The sequence below is a fragment of the Gasterosteus aculeatus genome, chromosome 13, assembly GCF_964276395.1.
Source record: "Gasterosteus aculeatus chromosome 13, fGasAcu3.hap1.1, whole genome shotgun sequence".
In the NCBI taxonomy this organism is placed as follows: Eukaryota; Metazoa; Chordata; class Actinopteri; order Perciformes; family Gasterosteidae; genus Gasterosteus; species Gasterosteus aculeatus.
Window position 1 is genome coordinate 20,990,512 of NC_135701.1, and position 21,013 is coordinate 21,011,524.

Sequence of the window (21,013 nt, forward strand, 5' to 3'; positions counted from 1 at the left end):
CCAAACCGTGACGAGAACCACACGGACCGAATAATTAGCAGCAGAGGCAGCACTGCCGCTGTGTGTCAACTCTACATAAATGTTTATATACTTACTATACGTAACCTGGTGGGTTCCACCTCCACGCTGCGTGTAAACAGGTCTGGGGTCAGCTCGCCGTCTGGCAGCGTTTCAGCCTCACGAGCTTCTCTTCTCCGCTTCTCCCTCTGCGACCACAAAAGACTGTGACCCCTCCCACCCCCTCCCAACCGCTCCAACGCCACCAAGTCAGCGGCGAGTCGGCGAGTCTCCATGTCAGTGTGGTCCGCTGACAGAATACTAACGCGTTGCTTTCCCCCCCCCCTCTGTCAGTCCATCAGCCTCATCGAGAGGGGGAACCCGTCCCGCAGCCTGGAGAACGTCTGCCGATGGGCCTTCGTGCAGCAGAAGAGCGACTCGGAGCACGCCGAGCACCACGACCACGCCATCTTCCTGACTCGCCAAGGCTTCGGCCCGACGGGGATGCAGGGTAAGACACCCGATACAAGCGACCCTCCCCTCTCGCCTCGTGGCAGTTTTAACAAACCATTTCATCCAAACAAATGGACCAATAGGAAGAAACCTGAGAAACAGCAACGACCTCATTCAAACGTGGCGTAAATGATTGCGTAACATGTCTGCGGTTAGCAGGATAATGATGGAGATTCTGCCGTAGTGAGGATGATAACGGCAGCGAGGGACATAATAGAATAGTGATGATAATACCAGCAGCGATGTGGGTAATAATGGTGTTTGTGGTGGATGTCGGGCGTGAACACGCTGCAGGGAATGGATGCAATTAAAGGGCCATTCCACCTGCTCGATGCCTCGTACCATTCGCACATTTGGCTGATCGGCTAATTCAAAGTAACAGACAACGCTTGCTAAAGTTTTGTGTTATCAATCCCGATGATTCTCCTTCTCAGCAGGTTTTCCCCAGCAGTGGAAAGTGTAATTACTAATTATATTTAAAGCCAAGTAGAATGTATTATATATATATTAATATTATACAGTATGTTCTATACAGTATGTGAGAGCCGCAACCTGGAGGTGGCGGCGCCGGCTCAGACTCCCGGAGAACGGGATCTGCTGACTCGGCTCTGCCGGCTGTCGACCTTTCACCTGGCATGGGCGCCGTACCTCCTTTGACCTCGTTTGACCTCGCAGTGGATCTTTAGCATTAATACGGTTCATCATCCACACCGAGGGGAGCGATACCTCGACGATGCTGCGAGTCACTCAACTGCGACGTTTTGATGACAATATGATTTTCGGGGATAAAAAAAATAATAACATTTTTTAATTATATCTATGAACTTTCTCTCCTTTTTATTAAAGGATAAAATAAAGTGCACTGGGTTGTCACAATATCTCAATAATATAATTTAACACTGTCAGTCAAATCCGTATTTGACCTTTTTCATTGAGCCAAAGGAATGACTGAATATATCACTTCACCTGTAGCCGTATATGTATTATTATCATCACCCGTATTTGCTTTTCAAACATCACAGATAGATTTTAATGTGTAAAATGTCAATGGAGAGAAACCCCACGGCTGACCCGTGATGTATTGTAATTTTACACGCATCGGCGTGGTCTCATCCCGTCGCGTAGCAACGGACCGAAGGACACCAGAGACGACGCGGTTGGTTCGGAGTTTCCTTACTAAACTTTTCTTTTGTATCTGTGCGAGGAAAAAAAACACACAAAGCCACAGGGGAGAAGAAAAGTGCCTGTTATCCCGACGGCGCGTCAAGCAAATACTCCGCAACAATGGAGAGAAACCCCACGGCCGCTTGCTCACCTTCGCTCTGCTCTTCAGCTCGGAGGAATGCCGCCCGGCGTAAAATCAATCAAATAACACCATCCCCCTCATGGCGCCGAGACGCGATTGGCTTCGTGGCTTCCCGTAGGACCCCGCTAATCAAAGGTGGAATTTTATGAACGCAGTCCGTGGGGGGAGAGACGGAGGGGGGTTGCGCACACATCCAGGGAAAGCCAGCAATCACCCCTCCAGCATCTTACGACCACAACCCTGCAGACGATCCCTTGAGCCTTTGTTGTATTTTCGATAAGCCCGGCGCCATTAAGCCGTCCTGCTGGAGTGTGACACATCGTTTGATTGAATCATTTCCACAGGCGGGAAAACCAACAAAGCAATCGACCCGAATGCCCCCCCCCCCACCCCCCCCCCCCCCCCACCCCCACGGACAGTGAACGGGCATTAAGAGGTCGATGGGATCTGTTAATGGCAAAGATGGAATGGTTCCCTAAATAGTAAATCTCATCCGCTCAGACGGCGCAAGAAACAAGGAAACCTATTTCCGCCGCATTACGCCGGAGCTTTTTTCCTCGCGGTTCGCTTCAGCGGGTCTGCCGGCGCACACGGGCAGGGGGTTAACTTCCAATACCCTTCACCTCTGCTGTGCCAGCCAAGCCCTCTGAGCGAAGACGCATTTGCAGCTTCGCTCCAGCTCAACCGTACCTGTTATTACCTCCTTAAATGTGCAATAACCATTAGAAACAGCGCTGCTTCCTCTGTAGCGCGGCGAGCGTTTTTCTTCTGTGGGGGGAAAAGGCGTCTTTAGAAATGGATTTTTGAATGTGTGAAGAAATAAGTCTTTAAAGTCATCCAGCAACGAAAATTGATCCGGCTTTTTTCATTAGAAGCTAAGGGTGGATTAGAAAAGTAAATCGACTGCAGGTCTTTCTCCCTCTTTGCAGAAATGCACTTTGGGACAATGTCCAAGTTTACGTGTGAAATGAGTGGTGGGGTGAACTAGGATCCCCGCTGGGCTCTTTCTCCTGGCGACATACGGAGATGCTGCACTGTTGCTGTGAAAAGGACTGTTCTTCAAAGGAGAAAAAAATGAACTTTGAAAAATAGAATTTTAAGAATCGAATGAGCCTAAAACTCCGGACTGCTAAACTTTTAAGCACCATTGTTGAGTTGGATAAAGACCGACACTCCGAGGCCTCGTATTTCACACTTTCAGCGACACGTATCCTTTGTCTACCTGTGATCTGGAGGCCGGATAAGAGTTGATCCCTCTCCACCTTCACGTCGGCCGCTGGCCCAACGCTTTAATTAAGGCCGCGGCGTCCCGGGGGAGCCGCTCGCTCCCCCACCCACCCCCCCGCGAATGGAAGCTTCAGACGGGGCAATCGATGGAAAAAGACGGCGTAGATTCAAGGCCGGCAACATTCCCGACTGAGAGGTTCGCCAACCAGTTCCCAGGATGCATCGCACTCTGGGGAAATCATACGGCATCAGGAGTCGCTGCGGTCTGAGGCAGCGATGAGCATGAAGCAGTCGGCCTTTTACATTTGAACTCCAGACACAGGAAGCGGAATGATGATTTACGGGATCAATGGGGCTCACTGTGAAGCGGCGGACGCGCCTGCCGCTTGGTGCCATTTGAACGAAGCAGCCGTGAAAAATAAAATACCTTCGTGTCTCCACCCGCCCTCCGGGTTTCCTTAGCAACCGCCTCGTCTAACCTCCTCTCTCCTGGCGTCCCCTTCAGGTTACGCTCCGGTCACGGGGATGTGCCACCCGGTGCGGAGCTGCACCCTCAACCACGAGGACGGCTTCTCCTCGGCCTTCGTCGTGGCTCACGAGACCGGACACGTGTAGGTTTCCTTCCTTCCTCACTCCGGTGTCGCCGTCCCTCGTTGCTGCCGTGGGCTCTCTACATTCACCCGCTGCCACGTTCTCATAACGGGACGATAACTACCAGCGTTAAATGTACATCACTGATTACTGAGACGCTTAATAATAAGTGTCGCGTAAAGTACGCCAGGTTTTAGCCTCCGGCACGTCGAAGCGACCTCTCCCCACATCGCGTGTTAATTTGTGTAGTTGATTGATTCCTTTCTGCCCACATTCCGACTCGGCGCCGCCTCTGATTGGGCCGAACCCGCTGCCTTTTTTCCGCTGATGAATGCGATTGTTGAGGAGGTGGAGGGGTTGAGGACTTCATGAGGATGGCAGCCTTCTTATTCAGTGCTCTCTTATATAATTACAATTTCCTCATTATGGGAGAAAAACATTTGCTTTTTTATGTTGTTTTATATGCTGTAAATGGATGCTGGAGGAAAAGAGATTGTACCATGTATATATATATATATATATATACATGTTCTATGTTCTTCACTTTGAAGAAGACTTTCGTTTCTTTTTCGATTTATTTCTCTGTGACCTTTATTTTTAGCGTCATCGTGTAGGACCTTCATCAGGGCCGCGTGCACTTAAGTGTGCGGATGTTTGAGCTCTGCTCTGATGATTCCCATTCAAAGGGTTTCTTCGTGAATAACACTTATTGAACATGAAGGTCTGTGTGGCTGCAGGTGAGAGGAGGCCCGACTGGTGTCACAGACCTAAAACACTGTCACGCGTCTCCTCGTTTAAGGCAACGTGAACCTTTGAAGGGCGAACGCAGAACGTCTTGATCGTGTTACAGTGTCCGTCCGTCTGCTTGTGTCCACGGAGGCTCCTCGGATGATCTCAGCAGGAGTCACATTGGAGGGGAGGAGACACGGAGGAGACACGGAGGAGACACGTTCTGCGTCGGGAGGCGGGTCGATCCGTCAGCGCTTCATGTGACACCATGAAGTCGATCTAGTTAATGAACTACGGTGGCCTTCAGGGGACAAGACAGTGTCCCCTTAAAGCTGAAGGCCCTTTACGGCACGTCGAATGAGCGCTTTCGCTGTGAAGAGAGAACGTTGCTTTGGATAAAAGCGTCGGCTAAATGACACGTTAAGACGTTCCTTTTATTTCAGCCCACGAAGTCAAACTGTCTGAGTAAGAAGGCGGTTTCCTTCCGGCTGGGGGGGTGGGGGGGGGGGGGGGGGGGGGGGGGGGGGCTACCAGATACCACAGCGGCTCTGACACATCGCGCCGCTCCAGGAATAACTTAATTGTAGTTTGCTGGTGACGCCGGAGCGCATCGACGCCTCCTGTGCCGACACGAGTAATTACTGATGCTCGCCGAACGCGACCGCCTGCTCGGAGCAGGGCGTCCTTCATCGAGGGGGGGGGGGCGTTCCCGCCATTATTTCCTTATTCATTGATCTGAACTCAGGTTTTTTCTTACACAATGCACAACATGGCGATGTAGGATTCGGTGTTCGCAGCATAAAAGTTGCATTATTGACTCTCTAAGCTCACTTTTAGCTGCGTGCAATTATTGTTCTAAAAGAGAAAATGTTTATTTGTCTGGAACCCAGATGTCAGCACTGTGTGCACGTCGATACATGAACACCACAAACCGCAGTTCTCTTCGGAATCAATCCATAAATACTTCATCTGCAGGTCTCGTCTTCTTAAATCCATGTGAAGCCTTTTTTAACACAGAGGAAATGCTCCCGCCTGCCAAAATTGTCCAGTATTGATCTCAGTTACACATTCTCTTTTACAACAACACATGCGGAGAACCAGAAGTCTCCTCGTCCTTTTGAAAGATTGTGTTTTGAGTCCACTGAGTCAAACTCCCCGAGACGTCCCTCCGGAAACCGGAGAGGAACGACCACTTTTTAACCCGTTAGGCCCCACGCCGCCTTCCCCGGCGCTCTGTGAACGTCTGACCGGTGTCTCCCGGGCAACAGGCTGGGCATGGAGCACGACGGCCAAGGCAACCGCTGCGGGGACGAGACGGCGATGGGCAGCGTGATGGCGCCGCTGGTGCAGGCGGCCTTCCACCGGTACCACTGGTCCATGTGCAGCGGCCAGGAGCTGAAGAGATACATCAGGTGAGTCTTGGTTCATTAAACCTCGGATGGGGGGTGGCCTGTTGACCTTCTCTGCAGCCCGTTGACCTTCTGCCCCCCCTCCCCTGCAGCACCTACGACTGCCTGCTGGACGACCCCTTCAAGCACGACTGGCCTCAGCTGCCCGAGCTGCCCGGCATCAACTACTCCATGGACGAGCAGTGCCGCTTCGACTTCGGCGTCGGCTACAAGATCTGCACCTCGGTGAGACGGTGATTCTGATTCCGATGAAGTGGAAGAAGAAGTTGTTCGACTAAGCCTGAACATTGATGACAAAGCTGACTAAGATCTTAGATTTAATTTAAGTTCAACATTTTGAATTGGGGCGGGCGGCTGATTGGATATTTGATACCTGGTGGTAATTGTGGAGTTCTTGTCACTCCAACCTCCATTGTGACCAGATGAGGACGCTGAGCAGCTGATTGGTCGTTTTTTTCCCCCGTCTATAATCCGCTCATGAACACCACGGACATAAGATGTGATGACATCACACACACACACACTGGAAGGTTGTGTGTGTGTGTGTGGGTGTCCAGGGCCCCTCACCATAACCTATTCAGCATGAAGGTCGTTGAGTAATCCGTGCAGGTGGAGGCGATGCAGCGACGAGTGTCACATCGTGTCTCGAGACAATGAGGACGCAAAGTCAGAAATGAGCAAAGCAATAACGTAAAGATGGGGACCGTTAAAATAAAACATTTTAATGCCAAGCGCACACTTAAAGTCAGAGCTCATGTGGAAGTAGGGAGATGTTAAAGCCATGGAAGAAGTCCTTTGCAGTTGTTGGTGAAAGCGATGAGAAAGTGCTGAGTGCAGAAGTGATGCAGACGGGTCAGAGAAGTAATTCGAGGCTGTTGTTGTTCGCAGAGCGACGCTTCGAGCGGCTAAAAAAACAACAACAAAAAAAAAAAAACGCCATCTCTGGCTTCTGTTGCTCAGAAAGAGCATCTCGCCGAAGGCGAGGCTAACAATAAGCTGCTCCCGAGGAATGCTGGGTAATCCACTGGGCTTCGGCGGCTGATAGTGGAGCCTGTAACACTTAGACGGCGTTTAGGTCTGCGGGGGGTCAACGGGCGCACACACACACACACACACACACACACTCTGCCTCAGCAATACCTGAAAAGCCGTTTCCTGTGTGACTCGCCTCTTATTTGACGCACTCTGAGCCCCGGTGGCATCGGTGCAGCCTGGATAACGGTGTCCTTGTTATTGTCGGCACTTTTTGAATGTCAAGTCCAATTTCCGTTTTGAAAAGCGGGGATGAGACGCAGAGTAAATCCCTGGAAATGTCAACGCCTGCCTTCCCGGCGGGGGGGGGGCGGGGTCACGGTGGTGTTTTTTCGCCGTCGTCCCCCGGGCGTCCGTGACGTGACGAGATTTTCTCCTCCGCGTTCCAGTTCCGCACCTTCGACCCGTGCAAGCAGCTGTGGTGCAGCCACCCGGACAACCCGTACTTCTGCAAAACCAAGAAGGGGCCCCCGCTGGACGGGACCGAGTGCAACCCGGGAAAGGTCAGTTACATCTTGTGCCCTGATAACGCGGCGACGCCTGATTGGCTCGCCGGCATCGACGCTGTGATGATATAATAACTCGTGCCGAAAATGAGAAGCGGCGTCCTGATGTTCTCCCGTCCTCCTCTGCAGTGGTGCTACAAAGGTCACTGCATGTGGAAGAACCCTAATCAGGTCAAGCAGGACGGCGCCTGGGGCTCCTGGAGCAAGTATGGCTCCTGCTCGCGCTCCTGTGGAACCGGAGTCCGCTTCAGGACGCGGCAGTGCAGCAGCCCGCCGTGAGTTGTGCGTCCAGCTGTGTCGTCCTCGAGTTGGAGGAGCGACACAGCTTTCTGTCCGAGTTTCACAGCGTTCTTTTTCGAGCGGGAGTCTCATTCTGAGTTTCAAAGAAAAGACCGGCTGTGACCTGCGTCCGTCTCGCTCCCGCAGGCCCTCCAACGGGGGCCAGGACTGCCCGGGGCTGAACTACGAGGCCGCGCTGTGCAACGCCGACGACTGCCCCAAGCACTACGAAGACTTCCGGGCGCAGCAGTGCCAACTCCGCAACTCCCACTTCGAGTTCCAGAACGCCAAACACCACTGGCTGCCCTACGAGCATCCCGACGGTGAGCCAGACGAGAGGGGGGGGGGGGGGCCAAACAATCAAAGTCAACTTCCTCAGCTGTGTTCTGTGTCCGCCCCCCCTCCCCCCTGCACGGCCGCTGTGATACGAACGCTCCTCGCCTCGCTCTCGCTCCGCGGGGCCGTTTGGCCGCTCGCTGCTCCTTAATTGGTCGACTTTCGCACAGTCAGTCACTTCAGAAAAGAAGCAGGAGAAGCCGCTGGGAAGCTGGCGGGGAGGCGAGGCGGGGGGGGGGGGGGGGGGGGGGTTTCGACGATAAAGAGCGTGTCGCTACATCAAAGTAAATACTCGGCTGTGGATGTGCCATCCGCCAGATACGCCGCTCATGGACGCTTTCCATGTCAGTTGAGATCCATGTAGTTTCAAACGAGGTCGTTCTCAATAACGACGCGTCACAGATTTCCTTCAATGGGGTTATTGTCTAATCATTTAACGGATGAAGAACGACGACGCCGTTCAAACATGGGCCCTTTTTTGTTTTCGTTACTAGGGCCACGGTTGTCTTCCTAATAATCCTGCAGCCGTCTAACAATCCGTTGACTTGCAGCCAGCAAGAGATGCCACTTGTACTGCCAGTCGAAGGAGAGCGGAGACGTGGCGTACATGAAGCAGCTGGTGCACGATGGGACGCGGTGCTCCTACAAAGACGCCTACAGCATCTGCGCACGCGGGGAATGTTTGGTAGGAGTTCAAACTATTTCCACATATCGAAAGTCCCGAGAGTACAAAGTCTGCTGTCCTTCTACTTAAGGACTTTGTACTCCAGAAAACAGGTACAAAAAGGTGCAAAACAGAGCAGCACCAACTGAAATGCATGCATTCAAAAAGTGAGGAGCGCAGAATTTAATTAAAACTATTTAATTGATAAGCATCACTTGTCAATGAACTCCAGTTACTTTCCCCCCTGTAAAGAAGCTCCTGCTGTCGCTACGGAAACCGAGTCCATTTAATATTTTATTCGTCGGTCGACGCACATTAATTACATTCTGACACCGGTCAGCTGACCTCTGCCGTCGTTCCTCTCGGCCCCCAGAAAGTCGGCTGCGACAGAGAGATCGGCTCCAGCAAAGCGGAGGACAGATGCGGCGTTTGCGGCGGCGACAACTCTCACTGTCGCACCGTCAAAGGCAGCTTCACCCGAGCGCCGAAGAAACCCGGTAAGAGCACGCGGAGCCCGAGCGCCACGTCTGCAGAACCCCCCCCCCCCCCCCCCACCCCGCTCTGCCAGACGATTCATTGCTGTGGATGTTTGAATAGAGAACCTCCAATGGACCTCACTCGGTTTTCTCTGCATGTGGCCACACCGAACAATAAGCGGCCGTGTGGCGTTTCGCTACGTTGAGGACGCCATTAGCCGACCATTCAGCCCATTCTCGGCACCCCCCCCCCCTTTCAGAATTAATCCCGAGGTAGGCTTGAAAAGCGAAAATGGCTTTTGTCGAGCGCGGTTGGATGCGCTGACGTCGCTCCCCCAGCAGTGAACCTGTGCGGCCCGGCCTCACCATTCCAGCTCACGTGTGTTGGTTGAAGGCCGTCACGTGACCTCCGTGTCACTCCCATTCACATCTCTATTTCAATTTGCACCCACAACAGCATGTAAATGAGCGTGTGTGTGTGTGTGTGTGTGGGGGGGGGGGCGTCTGACATGTGTCACCTACAGACGCTTATTGCCCGGCAGAGACGCAATGAATGTTTTCTTTAATACAGATATGGATTTTCAATTTATAAATTCATAATAGTGAGCTCACCCAGCGACGCTTCCTCGGTTATCTCCCCTCTGCAGCCGCGGAGGAGCACACGCACACGCAAACACACACGCACACGCACACACACAAGCGGGGGCGGCTGCTGGTCGAACACACTGCAGTGTTAAGCTGCTCCAGCGCGACTTCATTTGTTCAATCCAGTCTCCACGTTGACCGATCACGGGGGGGAAAACAACCCCGTCCACTCGGCCCCCGGTTTGACTTTCCGACCTCCGCGACGCCGGACGTCCGAGCGGCGCGACGGCGACGAGGCGACAGAGAGCCTCAGGACGTAGAGAGAAGCCGGGGCCCGCGAGGCCGACAGTCTTGTCGGGGCTGTTATCATTCCTTCTTCTCTTAACTCTCCAACAGGGAAACAGTTAAGCAAGAGAGCCCAAAAAGAAACCCCTTTGTTGGAAGACACAATATGCAAGTATCCAGCGCCCCCCCCCCCCCCCCCCCCCCCCTCTGTGCAGCTTGTAGTGGCGATGGATGCATAACGCCGTAAAGCTGCTCTCCCCTCTGTTCCTTCTCACTAATTAAGAGTCCGCTGTCCCGTTGTTTATTGTTTATTGTGTCTCTAGAAGTGATCGTCTCTTTATGTGTGTGTGGCTACTTCATGCAAATCGCTTCAACGGCCTAACAAACTAACTTCAACGTCAGAAATGTCCCGTTTAAACCTCCCCGCAGGGCCCCCTTGTTGGGCTCTTTACCACCCGATTGGGCGACCCGTCGGCGGCGCTCCGAGCGTCCCGCTTGGGTCCAAGCGGCTGCTTCCAGTGCCGCCGCTCGTGGTTTCATAAAAGGTTTTCGTCCAAAGCGAGAGGACGATTTCTTAAGTCGTAAGTTAGCTCGCAAGTTTATCGCCTTCCGCCTGCGCTCGGCCCATAATCCCGAACATCTGGGCGGGGCGATCGCCGTGCGTACCAGTAGTCGGGCCTCCTGACGCGGCGCTCCGCTGGTCCAATGTGCTTCCTGCTGTAGGTGGTGTCGTTGCAGTGATACTGGGGGAGGAAAAACTCCCCCGAGACCAAACTAACGCTCATTTTCTCTTGAAGGGAAGACCAGAGGAGCCTTCTCTCTGCCCAAAGGAGCACGCAATGTGTTTTTGAATGAAACCGAGGACTCTAGAAACACGCTGGGTGAGTCCCGGTGTTTTTTTTTTTGCGAGCGGTGGACATCCGCGACAGAAGAGCTTCCTGCCGCCCACTAGTCCGCTTGCGCCTCCTCGAAACGCGGCCCGGAGGCGTTCGCATCGTACGCCGAAAGGCCCCCCCCCCCAACGTGGGCCGCGAACGGGGGGGGGGGGGGGGGGGGGGTCGTTGGATGCGAACGCGCGGCCCGTTTCGGAAAGCGAGCGACCCGCAGGCCTCCGGCGGCGAGGACCAGAGGCGACCTTTCGGTAGAGCAAGCCGGGCGTCTGGTGATGTCCACCGCCGCAAACGAACCGACCGTCCCCCGTGTCTGCTGAACTCACCTGTCTGTTATCTTTCCTAACCCCCCCCCCCCCTGCTCGCCCGCCGCCGCCGCCGACGCCACCGCCGCCGCTGCAAACTTGGCGAAGGCTCCCTTAAGATGTTTCTCATTCCTCCCGGAGCGAGACGTGTGATCGTCCAAGAACACGAGGCCTCCCCTCACATTCTTGGTAAGTGTGACGTCGCCGGCGTTCCCCCCCGGAGTCTCCCGGGGCGACGGGCGGGAAGCTCGACTGTGGAATCACAGATTGGAGGCGTTGCATAATTTACTCTTCGTCACCCTTTGAGGCGGAGAAATTGAGTCTTCATTCATCTTCACTCGTACTGGCGTAAACGTTTAGTGATTTATTGGTGGTCACACGTGTGGCGTCAGCGTGGGGGGAGGCGGGCGGGAGGGCGTAGAAGACCTGAAGCTCGTCCAACATGAGCCGAGCGCCGACAACCGCTTTGATTCACGTCCCTGCAAACTGATGTGTCGTTTTAGGAGATGACTTTTGAACGATTTCACACTGAATTAACTGAATTTAAAGCTGCAGGGGATAAATTCACTTTTCTTAAAGTCGCTGCTTTATTTTAAGAGAAGAAGTTTTTCAAAAAGCTCTGCTATGTGATTTATTCCTCAATCCTGCCCTTGTTTTAATTGAGAACATTTAGAATTCATCCAGTTCAATTTGTAAACTGACAGTAAATGTTCTAGAAATATTAATCAATTGAACATTCTTTATTTAGGAACGTGAATTATTATTCATTTATTTTCCCAAGCTGGTCTCGTTCACCGTGATCTCACGCGACATGAATATGAAAGTGATTCATGCTGCTGTAAGTGAACGAACACAACGATTAAGATCAACCGGCCCGTAACAGTGAAACATCAGGAAAGTAAACGTTTATTCCCTTTAAAGAAAGAACGAGGCGGATAATCCGTCCGTCTCTGGGTCCGTGAGCGGCCCGAGGAGCGCATGATTTATTCAGCGTCCGGGGCGGGAGGGGAGGAGGGGGGGAGCAGGGGGGGGGAGGGAGTCAGCATCGATCTCCTCAGCCAGAGGCGACGTTTGTTTCTACCCTTTAGTCCGGGTTATTTATCTGACACTCCTGCCCGGGCGAAGTTAGAGGAGTGAAGGAGATCCAAACAAATCGAAAAGTCGTTGTAGGATCTCCGGCAGTCACTGACTCCTACTTTACAATGAAAAGGTAGAGAAGGTCACTTTTGCCAGTGAAGAGCATTTAAAATGGTACTAAACTAAAAGTATTAAAGTTTAAGTCATATTCAGGGTAAGAAATAGCTTAGAATTCATTATTTTACAGATGTGTTAAAAGTAGAGAAACAGTCCAGATCTCAAAATGTACCAAATCTATTCATAGTAGAATGAATATGCACATCCGAAACCTTGAAACGTTTCTGCCGGAAAGTTAAATGTCAACTACATCTAAAATTTAAAGTAGCATGAAAATAGTGACTTTAGTGAAAGTATCTCAAAGACTCAGCGTGAGGAGACGGGCTGCCTGGTAACCGTTGCTAGGCTGCGATCGGACCGCCGCCTCTGGCCCGTGTCACTTCTCCCGCTCCGGGATTATGACGCCGCATCGAAGCCACGTGTAATCCGGCGCCTGGTGCAGAACGTCACTTTCCCGCTCTCCCAGTGCACACAAGCCAGCGTCGTTGGGAAAGAAACGGCGGCGCGAGAAGCTCGCATTAATTACTGCGCGGGGAACATTTACAGCTCCTTCAGTCTTAATTCGCTTTATTTATTCATGAAGCATCAAATTGTAACTGTTCTCTTTTCATATGAAGCACATTTATTTGTTACACAGACGGAAGGAAGAAAGAATAGAAATATTCCAATAAGTGATTCTAGAGAGGAGATTAAAACACAGAATGCGAGCTGTGATGTGGGTGCTTGAGGTATTATGAACCCACAGATTGCTTTTCTTCATGCATATTTATAAACCTCTAATCTTCCTGTGAAAGGAGGAAATTTAGATTATAAAGAACAACTGCACAGCTGTTGTCATACAAAGACGGTTGGTTAATAAACCAACATCCCTCAGCAGGGAACCATTTGTGTTCCTCCCCCTTAAATTCACCACAATTAAGGCATTTCAATTTCTCCCAAACTCTTTTCATTTAGAAAACGCGGAGGCGTCTCAGACTCACCAACTCAACTCGCTCATTTATTACATTCTAACTTCTATTCACTTGCAATATTTTAAATGTTCAGAAGCTGAAAGTTATTGATGAATTGTTGACATTTTAAACTAATCCAACAGCATTGGGTTTTTTTGGTTTTCTGTCCCTCCGTCCTGCGAATCTCAGGTAAAAGTATCTCCACTATATAGATATATCTATATAGATATAGATAGATATAGATATATCTACATCTTCTCATTCAGTTGAATGAATGATCATTCATGCGTCAGGAATCTCTCCTCTGCTGTAGCTTATCCCCCCGTCCCCCCCGTCCCCCCCGTTACTGTCATCATCTGGGCAATGACATGGCGGATCACTTTGAAGGCGTCTCTCACTTCAAAGACTCGCGCCTCCTTCTGGATTCCTGCTGTTAATTCTGCATTTCTGCCAAATCAAAGTCCTTTTGATTCTGTCTCAGAAACGTAAGCTTTTAAAGGCGGAACGAAACGTTCCTGCACGAGACGACGACTTTCCCTCGTGCAGGAACGATTCAACCCCTGAACAGTAGAAAAGTAAGAAGCTTCAACTAGTCCGTTTGGGTTAATGTCGGCCAGACATCAAATAAAAGACAAAGCCGTGTTCCCAATTGGACTTCATTTGCATTTAAACGCATCGGATGTGTCCAAAGCCGCTGGCCAACGCTCCCGTTTCATCACAGCAGATGTTTGGCAGCTGGTTGAATGAACTGTCCTCTTCCACCCACCGGGGAGCACGATCAGAGCTTCTTATTTTCATCTGTGTGTGCGCGCGTGTGGACACTATGAGGACGGTCAGAGGCGTCTCTTTGTCACCGGCTCACCAAACAATGGCTGATTACAGCGATCAAGAACCAGGCGACGGGGCACTACATCCTCAACGGGAGGGGGGAGGAGGCGGCGTCCCGGAGCTTCATCGACTTGGGCGTGGAGTGGAACTACATCCTCGAGGACCAGGTGGAGATGCTGCACACGGACGGACCTCTGCACGACCCCGTCCTGGTCCTGGTAATAGCCCCCCCCCCACACCTCCCTTCCACAGCTCTAGTTGATGCGTCACAGTTTGGATTCTAATCTAATCAGATGTGATGAAAACAGTGTCCAAAGTAATGTCCCCCCCTGTCTTTCGGTCCCCCTTAATGGAGATGAGATGAAGCTAAAACCCACAAGAGCCAGATTTAATAAATATAACTGGTTATTTAAGCAGTTTTAAAAAAGCAGTTTCCAACAATCAACAAGTTCAAAAAGAGAACATTTGCTAATAAGCTGAACAATCAGAACTTTATTCACTTATTACTCATAATCTGCCCAAATGCTTTAGAAAAACAACTCATTAGTTTTTCTTCTATCGTGAAATCATTTAGAATCCTAAGTGGAAACTTTTCACATTTTTCTCTCTGCATAATGAATTAAAGCAGACGAGAGTTTCTAATGTGTGTTGATTCTGTTCTAGTGATCATCATCATTGATTTATGCCTTCGGCGCTTTTTCATTTTGTTTGAGCTGACAATATACATGTCTCACACACACACACACACACACACACACACCTTTTCTCTCCCAGCGGTTCTAATTTATTTTTCTAGAAACTTTCTGATTATAAACATTTATTTTAACTAAAGTTAATTTTCTCTCCCCATCAGCGTCACATTTAGCATGAGCTTCTTTGTTGCATCATTGAGATAATTACACACATTAAATCCGTTAACAAGTGAAGGATATGAATAAACCTTCACAATGCAAAGCACAGTTAAATTAAACGTTATATTCCCGAGGAGTCGCTGTTTAGTCAATTTCCCCAAACGAACATTTTAATTACAACTTTTGTTTTGCCAATTCTAAATCAAATCTCTTATATAGAAATTAAATGATGTCATGATGCCTTTTGTTTGGGGAATGCAGCACAGCCAACGATGTCACGTGAAATTAACTTCAAAAATACAGAAATAACCAAACATCTCTCCCTCTCTGCAGCACTACAAATGCAAAAAGGCAACGTGATGGATGCACTTATCACGCAATTAAACTCAACACAATGCAGCCGTTTGCACAAATTTGCACTCTGTTCACATTCTGCATTCGCTTCAATGCCAATTAGTTTTTGTTTTGCGCCCCTCCCTCGCAGATCATACCCAGAGACAATGAAACGCGGTCTACTTTGATGTACAAATACATCATCCACGAGGACTCGGTGCCCGTGAACAACAACAACGTCATCCAGGAGGACACGTACGAGTGGGCTCTGAAGAGCTGGTCGCCCTGCTCCAAGCCCTGTGCCGGAGGTAATCACGTCGACCCGGGGCAACAATGGGCGGGAAGGATTCAGCTGTCAGACCCGTGACGGAGGCAGTGAATTACTGTTGCTTTAGATGTTTAGTTTCACACCTGCCTCATTTTATTCACATCATTCCCACATATGATACCAACCTTTTTTTGCCCCACGGACCGTTTTCATGTTGTCTCTTGAAGGTCCGGCGGATAAACACAAAGTAGTCAATTGTAGCGTAATCAGGAGAGAATCTGGTCAATTTTCAAATTAAAACATTTTTCAGATAGAACAGTCAAATATAATCTTTATATATATTCTTTCTGTGGCAGCCAGAAATGATCCTGCGATTCTGCAGCTTTTATCACAGTGACAATTATTCCGTCTTTCATTATTAAGATCATCCGATGTGTAGAAACACCTGCAGTGCAAAGCAACCACAACCAAACTGGTGTCATAACGTCTGAACACACGCTGCTGCTGTTCCACTGATATTCAGAGACTATAATAGTTTAAATGATGAACCGTAACGATCGGAGTCAATCGATGCCGTGAATTCTTTGCTTGGATGAAGTGTTTTGTAGTGAGGCATCATTCAAAAGTACATAATAACTCCACGGGGGTTTAATTTGACTGTGAAACAATCATTTTCAGGAGATAATTACAAGGTGGAAAGTCGTGCATCTATTGTTTGTTCTTCAGTTCCTTTTCAATACTTTCAAAAGTAATAATGCCGTCTTATTATTCCACAAACTTTAAATGTCTGAAAAGGTTTCACTAAAATGTTTTTCCAATCCAGTTCTTGCCGTATGAAACACGCAAAGCCGCTGACGCTGAAGTCCGCCTTTCCTTCGCAGGGTTCCAGTACACCAAGTACGGCTGCAGGAAGAAAGGGGACACGAAGATGGTCCACCGGGGATACTGCGACGCCGGCAAGAAACCCAAACCCATCCGCAGGATGTGCAACCTGCAGGACTGCACGCAGCCCCAGTGAGTCACGGCCTTATCGACTGTCACCGGGACGCCCACGCACTCCATTACGATACGAATACCAGAGTATGAGCACGAGGCGAGTGTGAGCGATCCGCAGCTGCGGTGTGCGAGTGGGAGTCGGGAGAAAGTGACCTCTCAGCGCGTAATGACGGGTCGGAGGTGGAGGCCGGTTCACTGTTGAGGTGTGGAAGAGATTCCTCTGCGGGTCTGAGAGGGTGACACCTAGAAAGAGTCAGGCGGTACAGACGTAACGACACAGAAATGTCATTGTTCCGTCCCCAAAAAGGGTCACGTCAACATTTTGACAACCCATAATGACAAAGTGAAAACTGTTTTTTGCCAATTGTTGCAGATTTGTTAAAAATGAAGACGAAAACATAACATGAAAACATAACATGTCATTATGGGTTGTTGTGGAATGTTGGGGAAAAAAATGAATTTAATCCATTTTGGAATAAGGCTGTAACATAACAAAATGTGGAAAAGGTGAAGCGCTGTGAATACTCATAATCAAATCCTTCAAATCCTCATAAAAACACTGTGTAACTGTAACAAAACCCAGACGGCCGTTTGCAGATGAACTCAAACACTCCAGAGAGGTTTGAATCAAACCCGACCATGTGGCGGGTGATTGGCTTAACCGCCTGTCAATCAAACTCCATCGGTAGCCCGTAAAGAGAAGCGCGAAAGCTAGCGCGGTCAATAGATTCTTAAAATTAACGAGTAATCACTGTAGAAACGCGTATTTTAGACACTGTTGTTTAGTAGTTAATGTTATTTTAAAACATAAAACTACACACATTTGATCATCTTGGAGGCAGAATTCCACTAGCGTTACCCTGCAACTGCCGCGCAGGGTAAGATTAGATGGATTAGATGAGATGGGAGCAGCCTAGCAGCTAGCTTAGCATAGCAGTGCTTTCACTGTTTGCCACTCGCCCTCCTTCTGTTTGACACGTGGAGTAATTCCTCTGCACGGTTCCCTGCTGTACGTCGCGCCTCTGTTTGTTTTACTTCCAATGCAAAAAGCTCTCTCCATCTTGATGAAACTGACTGCAGCTAGCGGCCGCTGCCGCATTAATCGCATAGATTAAGCCGCATTAATCGCATAGATTAATGCGTTTAAGTTTGACAGCCGTGGCGAAAACGTCTTTTCCGTGGAGGAAAGCGTCCAGATGCCCCTGCGGCGCCTCGCGCACAGCTAAGCCCCACCCCCACCCGCTCAGTGACTCCTAACAGGGAGCTGATTGGCTACTTACGTGATCTTAAGATAAGCAACAAAGTAAAAAAATCAAAAATACAACTTTTACACAGTTACCCCGTGACCCTTAAAATGACTGACTTGATTCCGAGTAGCAGAACACGGTGTCGTTCTCCGCGTTGAGCTTGTGAGGATTAAAGCATCAGAGGACAAGATGTTGTTCACACAGGCCTCGTAGTAGCAGCTCCAATTATTTATCGCTAAATTCACACCAGAGTTAATTTAAGTTAATTTCCCAGAAGGTGTTTCTGGTACTCTTCATTTGAAAGTCACATGTTGAAAATTAAATCAAACTACATAGCGAAGCTGCAGCGGTAACGTTATTTGGGAATAGCCTGAAACTTTTAGATTTCACAATTCCCATAATGCATTTCCATCAACACTCCTTGTCTGTAGGACGCCCTCATCGTTGAGATCACACCCAGTTGGTAACAGTGTTTCTAAATGTTCCTTTTGGGCAGCGGGCCGAGGGACAAATACATGGACATTATGTCTAAAACTCAGTGACGAGGCGCGTTGATATTACTCATTACTAAAACAACAAACCTATGCAAAGAGCATATTCCGTTTCCCCGTTCACTGAATATTCAACGTGCAAATTGTTGCCCTGAAGAGCTTCTACCTCTCAGAGCGTTTAATTAGTTAGTTTGGATTTTAATGTGTGTTTCTGGTGTCTCGTGACAAATGAAATGCTGAGAAGTTTCAATGCTTATATTTACTCATATATTTACTAATTATTTAATATTTTGATTTTGATTTCATGAGACATTTGCGTGATCATTTAAGAGGAAGCTACTCGGGTTCAGAAGCACATTCACATGCGGTCTGGACTGCATTGACTTAACATTAGGAAAGGGTCACCCTTTGTTAGGCCAACAAAGCACTTTTTGCATGATTACCCAAAGTTAATCAATATTGGATTTGTGTCTCGTGTCTACATTTAGCAGAAACCAGAAAGATACGCAGACAGAGATTCCTCCCCTGTAGTTGGACGGTGCGATGAAAGCACGTAATGGGATAATTAATAGAGCGCGGAGTGCGATGTGCTGAGCCGTTGTGCCCCTCTGCTCTGCAATTGCTAGTTTTACCTCTTCATTTAGAGACAAACCTTGGTGGGCGGAGCCGAGCCGATAACTGGCTGAGCGCTGGGATGGTTTCCAGCGCGTGGCCCTGAGTCGTGTCGTGAAGACATTGGAGGGAGAAATGTCAGGAAACGAATGTGTGGGTTCAGTGGGTCTACATTTGTGGCCGTGACCGATGAAGGCCTGCAGGTGAAAGAGACCGATGCTCAGGCTGATTATTGATGGGAAACGTCCTCCAGTGCATCACTGAAACACGACGCAACGGCACTGACGACCGCGCGCGGCGAGCCGACGTTCCCCCCGCCGGCTGCTCTCTTCCGTCCCGAGCTTTCAAGCGAGAAGAAAGATGCTGTTCTCGTTCCGGATGAAACATTCACTGCCTGCTTGTTGGTTGTTCTTAAGTCTGATTGACCTCCCTTCAGGATGCTTCTCTATCTAGACAAAACATGCAGATAACCCGGCTGCAGGGATCCGTCTCTGCAAAACGTTTGATATTAAAAAAAATCCCCGCTTCTACTTTAGAGGTAGTTTGCACGACACACCTCGCCGCGCAGGCAGAAGCATCGCCGGATCCATTGAGCGGGATCGCAGTGACATTTTGTCCAGACATTCAAGGTCCACAGAGGATGAATCAGACAGACTCCAGCGATCCCCCGGCACAGAATGTGGCACGTTGACATCTGCCTCCTCTTTTGGTGGAAGGACGTCGCCACGGGATTCAATCAGGGCGAGATGAGCTCGGACACGAGTCACAGATTGTCGGGATGTTCAGGATGAAAACCGCATGTGGACAGAAAGGAGGACCAGTCCACATTCAACGGGTCTGCTCGTCCCCTGAACATGACAATAGTTAGATTGGCTCAGTGTGACAGGAGGTCTGCAGAGGGATCAGAAAGTAAAGATGGCATGCTTGCCAAGTTTGAAAGATTTTGCTGACAGAAGTGAAATGAGTTATGCGGAAACGTGGGCGAGTAAAAGCTAATGTTCTGGTGCAGATCCAAGAACTTTCAACATCAAGAAATGGAGCATTTCTTATGTAATCATTTTTTTTCCCGTTGAACTCCTTTTAGTTACTCAGATAAAAGATGAAGAGCACTGCAGGCCTTTGGTGTCTGAGTGTCTTTTTGAAATTAAAGCCAACTCCCAGTACGGCCGGGTGGCTCCCCTCTTCATCACCGCTGGTCTGGACTAACCTGACAGGGCGAACTGGAGAAGATTCAGGCAGGAGAGCCAAGTAGGACATTTGGGACATTTGGGACAGCGTGCCAAGAGAGCAGATTAGACTTCTCAACATGCGGAGCGGGATTTCATTGGCGCACGGTAAAACGGTGGATTCAAACTTGACGGTCAGTTTGTGGGGGAGCCGAAGGATCACGCACTGAAAGACGGGAGAAGAGAGGTCAACGCCCGGTGACCTTCTGATCCCAGTCCGGTTACGAGCAGGCGAGACGTCTCTTGAGCTGCCGCCACAAACAGCCGTGTTGGTGAAAAGGGTTTAATCGCTGAAGAGCTTTCCGGTGTGATTCGGATGAATCAAACAGCAGCCCTCTGTGTGTGTGTGTGTGTGTGTGTGTGTGTGTGTGTGTGTGTGTGTGTGTGTGTGTGGGGCCTTTCGCTTGTATTGGCTACGTGTGTGGTGCTAACAGCTTTCAGCTAACACTCGCCCAGCTGCTGCTCCTTGGAGGGGCGCGAGGGCCGCGGCCTCCTGTTCACAAGTGCATTGTGGGAGAAACACACTGGAATAGGTGCGAGTCCGTGCGAGACGGAGCACAGCTGGTGCAAACATCTGGACAGATCTCAACAAGAGCGTCGCAGGGGGGTTGGGGGGGGGGGGGGGGGTTCCGACAGTCGTGGTAATCAAACATTACAAAAGCAGAACCGTAAGCTTCAGTTGTTGGTGTTTTGGTTTTGATACAGACGCACAACACGACACAAACATCACAACAATTCCAACGAAACAGTTTGTGTGTTTGTGTTAAAAAAAATAAAGGTTAATTATAGGGCTGCAACTAACGATTATTTTGATAATCGATTAATTGGTCGATTATTTCTTAGATTAATCGATGAATCAGATTTTTTTTTAAACGGCATTAAAAGGC

General features: G+C 49.6%; 1 protein-coding gene across 11 annotated transcripts in view; it reads left to right on the plus strand.

Annotated features, from left to right (window-relative positions):
- adamts3 (ADAM metallopeptidase with thrombospondin type 1 motif, 3) overlaps positions 1–21,013 on the plus strand; it is a 61,745-nt gene that overhangs the window by 31,701 nt on the left and 9,031 nt on the right. For 2 of the 11 annotated variants that reach the window (XM_040196055.2, XM_040196056.2), the window contains exons 7-21: positions 352–508; positions 3,549–3,654; positions 5,632–5,775; positions 5,865–5,997; positions 7,194–7,307; positions 7,440–7,585; positions 7,737–7,912; positions 8,477–8,610; positions 8,963–9,086; positions 10,047–10,103; positions 10,733–10,816; positions 11,239–11,319; positions 14,157–14,320; positions 15,438–15,594; positions 16,436–16,568. In XM_040196055.2, coding sequence (XP_040051989.2) covers positions 352–508; positions 3,549–3,654; positions 5,632–5,775; positions 5,865–5,997; positions 7,194–7,307; positions 7,440–7,585; positions 7,737–7,912; positions 8,477–8,610; positions 8,963–9,086; positions 10,047–10,103; positions 10,733–10,816; positions 11,239–11,319; positions 14,157–14,320; positions 15,438–15,594; positions 16,436–16,568 — 1,910 coding nt within the window. The remainder of the gene's footprint in view (positions 1–351; positions 509–3,548; positions 3,655–5,631; positions 5,776–5,864; positions 5,998–7,193; positions 7,308–7,439; positions 7,586–7,736; positions 7,913–8,476; positions 8,611–8,962; positions 9,087–10,046; positions 10,104–10,732; positions 10,817–11,238; positions 11,320–14,156; positions 14,321–15,437; positions 15,595–16,435; positions 16,569–21,013) is intronic. The other 9 variants (XM_040196058.2, XM_078086250.1, XM_040196057.2 and 6 more) reach the window with 5 other exon arrangements.